This window comes from Hippocampus bargibanti, linkage group LG08, assembly GCF_051943395.1.
Source record: "Hippocampus bargibanti isolate YZ-2025 linkage group LG08, ASM5194339v1, whole genome shotgun sequence".
NCBI lineage: Eukaryota > Metazoa > Chordata > Actinopteri > Syngnathiformes > Syngnathidae > Hippocampus > Hippocampus bargibanti.
In genome coordinates, this window is record NC_142741.1 from 14,832,876 (window position 1) to 14,846,647 (window position 13,772).

Sequence of the window (13,772 nt, forward strand, 5' to 3'; positions counted from 1 at the left end):
TAATATAATCATCATCATCATCATCGTCATCATCATCATCATCATCCATTTCATTTATAAGCGCCTTTCAAAACTCTCAAGGACACTTTACAGTCACGTGAATGCAGGATATTTTTTTTCAGAGGGTGAGCAGAGGCAGCCAAAATTTTAGGTCATTGTGATAGCTAATTCAAATCAGAAATGTTTCATTTAAATGTGAAATAATTTAATGAGCCAACAAATATATAACTAGACAGTATTGAGCCTATCTTCTGAACCGCTTATTACTCAAAAGGGTTGCTGGAGTCTATCCCAGCTGTCTTCGGGCAGTATGCAGGGGACACCCTGAAACGGTTGCCAGCCGATCACAGGGCACACAGAGATGAACACCCACACGTGCTCACACACACACACCGCGGGATAATTTTTGGAGTGTCCAATCAGCCTGCCATGCCTGTTTTTGGAACTTTGGGGGAAACTGGAGGACCTGGAGAAAACCCACGCGGGCCCGGGCAGAACATGCAAACTCCACGCAAGCAGGCAGGAGCTAGACACGTTATATTATTATTATTATTATATCATTTTGAATCAGAATAATGCAAGTGATCTATTTAATTGCCTAAAAGTAGCCTGCATCCCACAAAGTGTGCAACATACAGCATGCAACACAATTTGCAAACTGCAAGTTAACTTGTAACATGACATTGGGAGTTAATGTGCTATGTCTCAATTATTCACCCACTTTTTATTGCATTACTATAACTTTGTCTGATTACAATTAATGTCTTCTTGTATTTTTGTTTAAACTGTGAAAGCACCAACGCATGTATGTTCACATGTTACTACATTAAGTGAAATATATTTAATTTTGCAGCCCATTAAAAATTGCCTTTTATATGCATGTATAAGTACGACAGTGGATTGTTGCTTACAAGCCAGATGGTTATGTGCTTTGCTATCTGGCATGTGAAATAGCTTATATGAGGATATGACCTTATGATGCTGGGTTATGATGATATTACCTTTCTTTGTCTCACATTGGAGAACTTTGTATTTCACCGCAGCGAAGTTATTCATTTACTTAGGTCCCACTTTTCAATTTTCATGAATAATTGTAACATTTCTTGTCTGTTGTATAAGGACTTGAGTCATTTAATGCATTGAAATCTGCATGAATTTAATAATTAACCCAAGTCTGTATTTGACACTATGTTACGTTAATGTTTTATGGAGGGAGAAAACATCAATTGGGACAAGAGAAATATATATTTGATATTCTTCTAAGAAGATTAGCAGGAACCCCACGAAGAAAGTATCATGTTTCTTTTAAGTGACAGAATATAGGACGTTTGTATAAATCGAGTGTGATATTATGTCAACCTTAGATTCAAAAAGACAACATTTAACAAGCACCTCACAGTCTGTGAAGAGTCCAAAATTGCCATCCTGATGCAGCAGACACAGCCTTCTGACTTCTTTTTCATCTGTCATTTTATTTCTTCATCTTTTTATAGTTCACCTGATACTGTTGCCTCTTGTGATTTGTGCCACCAGATGACACCTTGCATTGGAAGTGGGTACAACAATCGCAGTATAGATGCTCAATTAAAGGTTAGGCTTCATGTTGGGCCACCTTTTTTGAAGTTTTTTGTTGTTGTTGTCATGCAGATTCCAGAATAATGAAAAACATTGCAAACAGTTCAAGGTGGCTCTGAAAAGCCGGTTGACTCATGAGAGTATTTTAGGGTCTGGAAAAGAGAGGGAATCACCCCCATCACACTCCAGATTTGTTTAGCTCAATTTAGCTGCACTCCTGGCAGTTGCAGGCCAGGATGTAACGGTACGTGGCAGTGATGCGAGTGCCACCTGCGCAGCGCAGACGCACAGCCTTGAGTTTAGAGGTGTGCGGACGGCAGCAGGAACAAGTGTTCTTGAAGGGCTGCTTGAGCACCGAGCTGAAGGAGATGAGTGGGTCCGAGCGCGTCGAAAGGGCACAGCGACCTTCGCAGCGTGCCAAAAGCACCATCTGGGAGCAGGAAACACAGAAGAGATGTTCACTATGCTGTCCAGAAGAAAGGAAACTCATTGAATTTCACCCAGTTTTCTTGATCAATAAATACATAAATAACAGCATTGAATAGGGATGTAAAAGTTGACAATTTAGAGATGTAACTGACCATTATTCACCCTTTTCAATCACGGAACATTCAGAGGGTGAAACAAAGTATCCAGTGAACATAAATCAATAGAGCCCATGAAACAAACAATTAAACAAACAAACAAAACAAAAACAAGCCACAATTTTAACACCCTCTCTTTTTCAGCTTTAATTTGGCCTATCAACTACATAGCTGAAATTAAAAAAAAGCCTTCAGGCACAACTCTAAATAAACAACAGAGAAAGCCTACTAGAACAACTTAATTTTATTTGGGGTTAACCAGAGGCCCCTGAAGTGGTGGCAGAATAATGGTGACTCCCATTTAACTTTGACTAATTTGACTTTGATTGGTCACCTCTGAAAATATCTCCACCATACCTCTAAGACAGTGGGCATACTTTGTTTCCAAGTTGTTTAGTTTAACATATTTTCTCGAAAAGGTTTTTGCATTTCATTTGTCTAATCAGTTTGCTTGTGGTAGGGCTGTGGTTTCTTTCTGTCAATAGATCACATGAATGGTTGAAAACATTTTGGAATTACTATTTGTCTTGGTTTCATTTTTTTACTACAACATTCCAAATTCTAGCACGTAAAAATGACTTTTTACATCCACAATAGCATTTCCACTGTTACAGTTGCACTTGTCTTTATCTGTATTTCCTAAAAATAATCAGAATCAGAAAGCCTTTAATAATACCACAATAGGGAAATTTGTAATCTATATCCAGCAAAATTGAAAGGGGTGGGGGTGGAAGGGTCAAACAAAAAAGAAATGTATTGTATGTCAAAAAAAATCTCAAAACACTGAACTGTACAACTGCACAAATAGAAGAGAATCTGATATGATTCTACTTTCCAAGAATGCAAAAGTTTAATCTGTTATAGTTGAATCAATATTTATTTTACAATTTTATTATGTATACATTTGTCTAGAAGCAACAACATGCTGGAAGCAGTTTTCTGATATATTTATTTACTTTTGTCAGTAATAATAAGCAGTGGTGGGTCGTCAGGGCCTGCAAGCCCTTCTCTGCTGGCCTAAATACATCTGAATCACAGAATTGTGAATGTGAATTATATTTTGTCCACAAATTCTTATAAAATAATTCCAAATTCTATTTCAGCTTCCTTTCATTGCTTTTCCCTTGTGCTGCTTCAAGGTGTGTTTCGTATTAAAGCATTTAACCAATCACATGTCAGCCATCATTTGTTACTAGGGTCAGAAATCTACCTTGACGCCTTCACAATCAGTTCTGCAGGCCCTGGAGCATGAATATCAATGTCAAAGAAACAGTTGCTTTAACGAATCAGAATTCGAGTTGATAACTCAAGGCCTCCTCAAAGGCGGTGGCAACGAGTTTTTGCAAGTTATGATAGGCTGGTCACACAGCTAGGTGAGCCCATAGGTATCCCATATTTCTCTGGAGGCCAGGATTTGTTCCTAAAGTTGAGAAAGTGGTGTTTACTTTGATACGGCTATCGGCAAAGTAGTTATTCACAAGGTTGACTGTAGTATGGGATCAGTTCCCACTCCCAGCATCACGATTCAAGGCTGAGGGTGGGAACTTGTGTAGCAATGTCCAGGTTTGTTATCAGGTCTGTTGAAAGTCAAAACAAAATGTAGATTATCAGTTTCTTCCGCCATGTTTTTATTGTATTTTTAATTTTTTAATTTTTCTCATCTTTGAGCTGATTTCAACATTTCCCAGCCGGGTCAAATGTATCTCAAAACCATGAGAAAAAAAAGAAATGTTTTTTTTTTGGAATAACAAACACGACTCTCCAGGCAGTGACTTTGCACCTGTGAGCTCAACCAGTGAGGGGTTGACCAAGGCGAGCGGGGCCAGACTTAGTGTGTGTGTGGGGCTAATTTACGATTTGTCATCTTTGCGTCACGTGCGACTTCAACCGAGTATGTCACGTTATGTGATGCAAAGCAGCACACACGCCTGTTCACCTCCATTCCATCAGACCGACAATCTGCTTTGTGACTCGCACTGCATTCCTCTTGATTCCCTACACAGACTCCTGTGTCATGTTTGTCCGTCAGCTGCTGTGTCGCCACCCGTGTACCCACTTTGCCACAAGCCTGTCTGGGACACGCACACAAACACATAGAAACGGCGCAGGCATGTTGTCGCCACTTTAAGACCGGCTCAGCCTGGCAATTTGCAATACTTCTGGGACACCGAGTGTAGTCACCAGTGACGTGCAGTCAGGGGCGGCAGTGCTGTGCCTCACCTGTCATCATGGAAATATCAAATGACAAAATTAATTAAACATATATTATTTAGTGATTTGTACTTTAACGTTCTTTTCCATTTAACTTCACCATTTTTGGATTTTTTTTTCAAAATCGCTGAATTTTCACATTTACCGTTCAAATACTAAGTGGAGACGAGTGGTGAGGCAGCAGCCGGCTGAGCCTCACCATTGATTGCGCAATCACTATGCTAACTGTGCTGGTTTGCTCTGCAGTGAGACCACATTGCTGTCCCTCCGCATATCGCTATTAAAGTGTTCAAAAGCTTTTAGTATATGAACTAAATTTCTAGTTTAGCTGGTGTATATAACGTACAGTTACTGTACATTAAAAACACTATACTACAGTGTTTATTTTATTTTATTTTTATCAAAACTGTGTGCATAGGTGAGACACACAGTTCTCCTGCCTCATGACAGGGGGCGCTGGTGACTAGAGATTCTTCTAGTGACTCCTCGGCTGCAGAATAATAGAATTAGTGACAGCAAGCTACAGTAAACAGTTAGCAAGTTAAGCGCAACAATCCATCCATCCAATCCAGTCATTTTTTCATGTTGCTTGGCCTTATTTTCAGAATGGTGGATCACATATCTAAATTGAAAGAATTTTCTAAACTGGACTTTCAATAGAAGCAGGAGATAATAATTAAAGGAAGACCAACACCGGACTGTCTCAGCTTTTTGGCCAAGCAGGATCTCATTGAAACTATTCCTGAAGCGACAAAGTTGCTCCAGCTCATGCTCACTGTTCCAGCTACTACAGCATCAGTGGAGCGGTCATTCTCAGCACAAAAGACTGAAAACATACAGTCGGAAGAGGACTAATCAAGGAGGACTTTCTTCATTGGCAGTGATCGCCATTGAGACAGAGACTTGGACTTCATTTGTAAGTAAACGTAACACGATAATAACGTACTTTTAAATCCTTTTTTTTTTTATGCTACAGTTTGTATACAGTATAGAACGAATGCTGACATGACATTTTAAACAAAACACGTTCACTGTTGCCAATCAAATGGCGAATAAGCTACTCTGTGAAGTTCATGTTTGTAAATCTGACTGTGACGACGTCAGTGCCTCACCAGCCATGAACCTCACCGCACATCACTGGTAGTCACAATATCCTTGCAGAAGAATCTGTTGCGTGATAATTACTTGCTTTAAAAAAAAGTAACTTTTTATTTTAGTGTTTATTTTAAAATTATCAAAGTTAGTTCATATGTTACTTTAATAATTACATCCAGCAGATGCCCATAATCTTGCTGTACTATAAAAATGACACGTTTTTGCAATTTCTAATTGGAAGTGCATTTTTAACTGTGAAATTTTTGAGTAAATTTTGATTTTAATGAAACTGCAATGAAGCCGACTGTTGTGATGAAACATAATTATGTTAATTTCAAAACAATATTGATTTTTTTTTGTCGATTTCATTTATCAGCAAGGGGATATGTGTTTTTTTTTAATTCAAACCTTTCGAGACTTCACTTCAAATGGATAATTTTAAAAATAATATTCCAAATAAAGTAAGCCTTTTTTTCCCTGGATATATTTAAATATTAATCTTGTTAGGGGAGGTCTGGATAGTTATAATGTACATTGCTTATAATTACAACAAGTAAACAGTCACCATCTGGTTTGACTTGCTCTTGAAGCCTGAAAACTGAATACTATACGCTGCAATCCTTTTGTTTTCTTTTTTCTTTTTTTGCGTAATATCATTGAAGCAACAACATCTGTAGCCATCAGTGACGTGCAGTCAGGGGACGTGCAGTCAGGGGAGGCAGGTGAGGCAGTGTCCATTTAACTTCACCGTTTTTAGATTTTTTTCAAAATCGCTGAATTTTCACATTTACCATTGAATACTAAGTAGAGACAAGCGGTGAGGCAGCAGCCGGCTGAGCCTCAAAATGGATTGCGCAATCACTGTGCTAACTGTGCTGGCTTGCTCTGCAGTGAGACCGCATTGCTGTCCTTCTGCATCTCACTATAAAAGCGTTCAAACACGTTTAGTATATGAACTAAATTTCTACAGTTTAGCTGGTGTATATAATGTACAGTCACTGTACATTATAAACACTGTACTACAGTGTTTATTTTGTTTTATTTTTATCAAAACTGTGAGTCGGTGAGGCACACAGTTCTCCCGCCTCATGACAGGGGGCACTTGTGATACCAGAGATACAGAATAATAGAATTAGGGACAGCGAGCTACAGTAAACAGTTAGCAAGTAAAGTGCAACCCTGCAGTCATTTTTTCGTGTTGCTTGGCCTCATTTTCAGAATGGAGGATTACATATACAAATTGAAAGAATTTTCGAAACTGGACTTTCAATCGAAGCAGGAGATAATAATGAAAGGAAGACCAACACCGGAGCTAAAATGTTTGCTTCAGCCAACGGTACACACGAAAAGGCTGGCTGTGTGGATGTCCAGCAAGAAACCGCTGTTTCTGCTTTTCCTGCCTTCTGTTCTCAACTTATGACAATGTCTGGACTCAAATGGGATATTGCGACCTAAAAAATTTACAACGGAGCCTCATCAAACATGAGCGGTCGACCGCGCACATCCAAAGTCAAATCGCGCTAAAAACATTCGGGATGTCCAGGACCGACTTGGCTTTGGATGAACAGCGAAAACTCAACATCAGCATCCACAATGCTAAGGTAAAGGAGAACCGGGAGATTTTAAAAGATCTCATCAATGCCACCTGCTTCCTTGCCAAACAACAGCTGGCATTTCGTTGAAATGATGAAAATAAAGGCTCTGCTAATCGTGGCAACTATGTTGAACTATTACATGCTTTCGCTGAGAAAGATGACAGGCTAGCGAGACGTTTGGAGACATCCACTGTATTTTCTGTCAAACAGAATACAGAACGATTTAATTGAAGCAGTTGGTGATGTCATTAGAAATGACATTAAAAAGGAGATCGGTGCAGTCCCATTTGTTGCTGTAGAAGCAGATGAGATTGTCATTCTCAGCACTGAAAAGACTGAAAACATACATTCGGAACAGGACTGATCAAGGACGACTTTCTTCACTGGCAGTGATCTCCATTGAGACAGAGAGACTTTTAAAACTGAAGAAAGATAAGGAAGGCTTCTACAAAGAAGTTATTGATGCCTTTCTTCAGAAGGAGCGGCGCATGGACTTCATTTACAAGTAAAGGTAACACGATACTAATGTTTTTTTAAATTATTTTTTTCTATGCTACAGTTTGTATATACAAAGAATGCTGACATGACATTTTAAACAAAACACGTTAACTGTTGCCAATCAAATGGTGAATAAGCTACTCTGTAGAGTTCATGTTTGTAAATCTGACTATGACGACGTCAGTGCCTCACCAGCCATGAACCTCACCGCACGTCACTGGTAGCCATGCATGCTCAATAGAATTCCTCACATTCTTGAGTCACTGGACTGATACATGAGCGTCTCAACGCAAAATACAAAGTGGAGACGAGACGTCTCTTTTGCGCCTTTTGTTCAAGTCAACAACATCAAAGACAGAAAGAAATTAAATATAAGCAAACTGATGAGACAAGGAGGAACACCAGAGCAAAACACAAATGGCAGGGGTTGCAGAACTGAGAAAATCTGCAAAGTGGTGAGAACTCACATATCACCTATTATAGAACTTCTTTGAAATTTGCATTTCGAGGTGTCTGTTTTATTTTAGGATGTGGTGACACTCGGGGCTGGCCCTCGATGTAGTATATTTTGTGTGCTGGCCCAAGTTTTATATGCGATGACAAGCAGAGCTGACATAACCAATTTTCACTCAATTGAGGTGAGTTGATTCCTTCCCTGAAATTAGCGACCGGTTTGGATCCTGAAACTCAGTAACAATTTATGTGTACAATATATACAATTTAGCACCTGTGAATGTGGCTCTTCGTAAAGGATTGCTATCAGAGTAAATCAAGCTCACTGCCGGCATCCATGATCTGTGAGAGCGAAACGTTTTTAAACGTAATAAATCCGGGCCATGGCATCTCAAACACTCTACTGATTATCTTTTCTCAATGTCCTCTCCCTGTTCCCATCTGTCTCCTTTTAGCTTATCATCATCCCTCTCTTTTTAAATGTCGCTCCACCTGCGTTTTGCTTTGACTTTAGACCAGATTAACACCTGTGAACATCACAGTCTATGGGGATTTCAGCCAATCCTCAACTCAATAAAATAGAAAGAGGCCCCAAGCAGATTCCTCAAAGAAGTCCCACCATCACCCTCAACTTAAAATCCTCTGTCACACTTCACCACCATTGTACAGCTCTCTTAGTGTGCCAGTTTTATTCTCATAAGCCTCTGTGCCCCCCAGACTTTGTAATGCAAGACCACTGTTTCTTTCTGGGGACCCTGTCATGTTCTCTCTCAATTTGCAAAAATACAACATGGGTTCTTATGACATTCTCCTTCAGCACCCCAAGCCCAATAATACAACTGAGATGTTTGCCATGAAATTCTACTGATGCTCACAAGTACTTACTTCTCAATACTACCCATTCCGAGCACTTTATTGAACAGCTCTTCATTTTTTTCCCTGGTAGAGTTGTTCTAACTCTACACAAAGCCATAATCAGTACATTCCATTCCTCAGGCATTTCTCACCATTCAGCAATGTATTGAACTACCTGGTCCAAAAAAATGGCATAGCTCCCATTACAAATGTGTACAAGAGAAAATGAGGCGTGCATATGGATTGTGTTAAAGAGTTGCTTCGAAGCCAATTACCAGAGTAACATGATTAAAAAAATGGGTGACTCCTGCTGCGAGTATGCCGCCGTGCCACAGCTGAGCTGTGTTTCACGCCACCTGTTCGACATGCTCAGAAAGAACAATATTAATAAAAAAAAATAAAAAAATGCCCGATGCCTGATCACTGGTATTTAAAGCGAAGAAAATTGGCATTGACTTTTGCGCCATAAAACTATCCTCAGTTTAAATTTGTTTTTAAAGGACAACCGACGCCTCCGGACAAATTGTGTCCATAATTTGTAAAATCACTTCAAATGACTACTGAGCATATTTTACAACGATTCCACCGCATATAGCTATATATTACGTTTTAAGACTCGCGCTGAATATTAAGGAAGTCTTGTTTTCGAGTTGATGACGATCCCCGACGTGACGTCTCATTTGGAACGCCCCCTGACGGAGAAAGCGACACACAATGCATTTTGCGGTACTTTGTTTGGTCTGAAAACTTCGTACTGATCAGTGTTGATGGCGAAATTAGAAGGAAAACACATAAATAACGCGATGGTGAATTGTTGTGTTGCACCAAGACTACTATTTGATATTCACTGACACAATTTCGCAGCAAACAAATCAGCCCATTTCCAACGGAGCTTGGACGCCATCTTTTGCATTTTCTGGAACACTACATTGCTGTCATTGATGCATGATTGATTGCAAACATTTATGCTTTCCTTTTCAGAGCTATTTGAATCATATTCATAACTGGATGAGTAACAAGAAAGCATTTTTTCCGAATCTGAACTCCGTGAGCCCATTGTTTTGTTTCTTGAGCAAGGCAAGATGACTTGCCGTGACAAACAGGGGGCAGGACTTTTTGAAAATCCCCGGTTTCGAGCTGATTTGTGGCACAGATTTTGGACACTTTCCGTCATTTTTATTGGTGTTTTGCATTTGACTAAAAATATCAGCCTGCGTGTTTTGGGTATTTTAGATGAAATAAAACGTTTTTCTGATGTCAATTTGGAAACAAAAAAATGGTGTCAGTTGTCCTTTAACAGGCCTCAATGATTTTTGCTTTTTCTTTCTGCACCCAATAGCTGGAATGTAAAACCCTAGAAGATGCAGTACAAACCGAGAGCCATAGACATGGCAGGTCCACAGATATTACTACACTGGTGACTGTCCTCACTTATTTGACTTCATTACAAGTGACACATGAATAATGAAACATAGTTACAGGTATATCATCTTGAATCATCATGTTTCTCTTGATTGAAAGGCAAATGTTTTTTATGTGATTATTTGTGCATTTGCCACTTCAGTGCTATTGGGGTATAAACCAATTCGTCGGTTCACACTGCACTTGCATTGAAACATTCTACCGTGATTACAATTTCATCCTTTTTAGGAAGAGGCGTAACTCTGCTATATGTATTCTCTTTATGTCTTAAATTACAACAATTAGATTGCTTGTTCTGTATCCAGAAGGGGACACAAGCCAGTGTCTTCTTGTGCCGGTCCCAAGCCCGGATAAATGAAGAGGGTTGTGTCAGGAAGGGCATCCGACGTAAAAGCTAGGCCAAAACAGACATGCGAATAAAACCTCTGAAGATGGAGGACATGAAGGGAAAAGCCGAAAGGACAAGAAGAAGATTTCTTTCAAATAATTTGAACTTTCATAACATTGGTGTTTTCGAGAAGTTCCATTTTGAGGCCCATTTCAAAAAAGTGTTAACAGAAAAACATACACTTTTTTGCCTTTTCTTCCTCTCAATTGTAGTGCATGCTCTTGAGAATGGTCAACGCGTGTCCTTGGACCGTGTGAGGATATCATAACACTCCAAAAAAGAACCCGAGTAAGCACGGGCTCAAATTTGAGACCTTTGTGCTGTGAGGTGAGGAAGCAACCACTTATTATAGTGCTTGGTTGTCAATCTACTTTCCAGACTGTCGAGAAGGTGTTGCTCTGAGTAACTAAAGGTTGTGTTTCAGCCTTTTTTTAACTGCATTGGGATTTGCACTCGGGAAGACCGAAGACAAATCCGAGCCAACAAGTGTCGGTTCTTCCCTTTCTTAAAGCATAAAGAGCATAAAACCAAAACCATAAAAAACATTTTCATTCAAATGCAAGACCAAATCGGTGTCCCTTGGTTGTGTTGGCAGGAGATGTTGACTGTTTTTGCAAATCAGATGCAACTATTTCCAGACTGTTCTGTTTGTATTATCTTAACAAAGCAACTTAACCAAAAGGGAACTTGTGGCCACGATAAAAGAATCTCAGCGTATGAGTGGAGTTCTTCCATCACTCTTTCTGTATTACCTTGGAGGTGCATTTATAAATTGGGTGGCTGATTGTCTCAACAAAGTGATGCCTCATGCAGCGTTGTGGGTCTGAATCGCTCAAGTGTGAAGGGCGTCCAGGGTCACTGGCCTTGTTGCTGCTTGGGGACTGCGTCAAACCCAGCAGGGGGCAGCATATAAGGACCAGCAGCAGGCTGGAGGGCGGGACCATAGTGATTGAAGGTTTCATCGTCCGACCACCCTCAGGCTCTGGGCCCTTACGAGGTGTTCCAGCACTGTTCTGTTTGTTCAAGTTTTCTGCACAAGTTGGGCTTCAGGGCTTCATATATGATGCTGTCTTGATGCCAACACTGCTTACTACTTGGACAATGGATCCTCAAATCCAGTGCGCTTGGAGAGCCATACTTGGAAGATGGTTTCCTTCAGAGGTCCTCTCCATCATGAATCATCTTGATCCACCGCAGCCTGGTCGGGGACAAAGACGTAATATAATTCATTTACAGTAAACCACCAGAATTTGGAATGGAAAGTCACTACTTACGCAAAAGTCTCAGTACTCTCTTTAGCATAGATTCATCAATTTGGCATGTCCATTTTTTTTTTTTTTTTTTCTGGAGCACTTTCTGTGTAATCAGAACCGGTGTGGATGACGTGAATCAAATCATTATGCAAATATGGCACCCTTGGTCATGCTGTGAATGATAAATAGCAGAATAGTGGGAAAATGGTGGGAGTTTTAAAACCTGACACTCACTCCTACTGCTCTCTTGAGTTCATTTTTCCTACAAGCTACTTTATACATCACAACAAACACGCCATCGAATTATCCGATCTCGGGAAGCCATTCAAATTGGATGAAATAACACACGTTCCAACAAACTCCTGCCTTTGCTGAAGCTCTTCACAAAAAGTAAATGCTGCCAAATAAACAAAGGACCTTCTTCGATGACTCTGATGTGGTCTTTTTGTGGGATCTATGTGTTCTAGATGCTTCTAAGCCCAAAAAATAAAATAAAATAAAGGGAAAAAGTTCTCCACCAGTGACGCAATGCCTAGAATGGATCTGCCTGACCTGTTTACACAGAACTCTGCAAACTAGGACAGTAACCACGCACAATTAGATGACACCAATACCAGTTTCTGGTGTGATATAAATTTGTTTTTGGATAGTGACACTTCACACCCTGGTCCTGCCTTTCCAACATTCCTTCTTCACATAGCTGCTGTCCCACCTCTGTTACGTAGTTAATCGTACCTCTAATTCTTGCAGTCCAGTCTCGCAATTCCAAGATGGCACCCGAGTAGGCAGCCGTCGGCAAGTGCTATCATGAGCCTTGCTTTTTTGTTGTTTTTTTGTGTTGTCTTTGTGTTTCTATTGTCACTTGGTGTTGTTGTGCGTCGTGTGGACCATATGCGTATTGTTTTTCAGCATTTTTGGTCATGACATTCATCAAGGAGGAGACTGTGCTGAGCGGTGGCGCCTTCTTGGCAGCACAAATATGCCAGCACTGTTTTTGATAGGTAGGAATGTCGGTACAATTTGACTGTCGTTGCTGGATAACTATGGGGTGATTGTGCTTTTTTGCAGCTGTAATGGGCAGCATTTTCACAGCCCCGCTTTGTTCAGCGGAGAGGTCGGTTGCAGTTGGACAGTCTGCAGCTGGATGGATGCATGGCTTGAGGAGCCCGCGATGGCGCAGAGCGCCAATGCGGATGTAGAACTGTCGCGACTTCGAATTTAAGTGGATTTACGCTGGGCAGGAGATTTGAAACAATCTCTTTTCATCAATGGCTGTAACAGCTTCGTATTTGCTTTCAAAGCTTGTAGCAGACATTGACCTGTCCACATTCCACCATGTCATCTTGACCTCAAGATGGCGCCGGGAGAGTGGCTGCCTTGCCAGCAGCTCCTGTATTTTGTTTTCTACTTCTTTTTTTCCTTTCCTCTTCCTTTCATAACTTTGCTGCTGTGAAACGGATATTTCTCCACTGTGAGACGAATAAAGGTATATCCAATCTAATCTCTGATCCACCTGTGAAAAGGAGTCTCTAGAACTGCCTCATGTCACAAAGAGTGCAAAAAGTTATTAAGATTGAATTACTGTCTGTCCTTTGTGATGTGTCACATTATGTTTTTTTTGTTCTTGACTACAACATGGTGCCGTGTGAGTGGCTGCATTTATAGCAGCTGCTGTATTGTGTTTTTGCTGCTGTGAAATGTCAATTTCTCCACTGTGAGACAAATACAGGCTCATCTAATCTATTTTAACTCGCATTCGTTGTTCCTTTTGGTTTTCAAATGGAATAGTCTTGAACAATGGCTGTTTTTAATCTTAGTTACCAACAATATCAACTTTTCATTT

At 40.2% G+C, this 13,772-nt stretch overlaps 1 protein-coding gene across 1 annotated transcript; it reads right to left on the reverse strand.

Annotated features, from left to right (window-relative positions):
* Positions 1–1,452: 1,452 nt before the first annotated feature.
* On the reverse strand, positions 1,453–11,863 carry ndp (norrin cystine knot growth factor NDP). Its single transcript, XM_089002666.1, has 2 exons — positions 11,429–11,863; positions 1,453–2,005 (listed from the first exon to the last, which is right to left on the reverse strand). The coding sequence occupies exons 1-2, from the start codon at positions 11,636–11,638 to the stop codon at positions 1,781–1,783; spliced, it is 435 nt and encodes a 144-aa protein (XP_088858792.1). The 5' UTR covers positions 11,639–11,863; the 3' UTR covers positions 1,453–1,780.
* Positions 11,864–13,772: the final 1,909 nt, after the last annotated feature.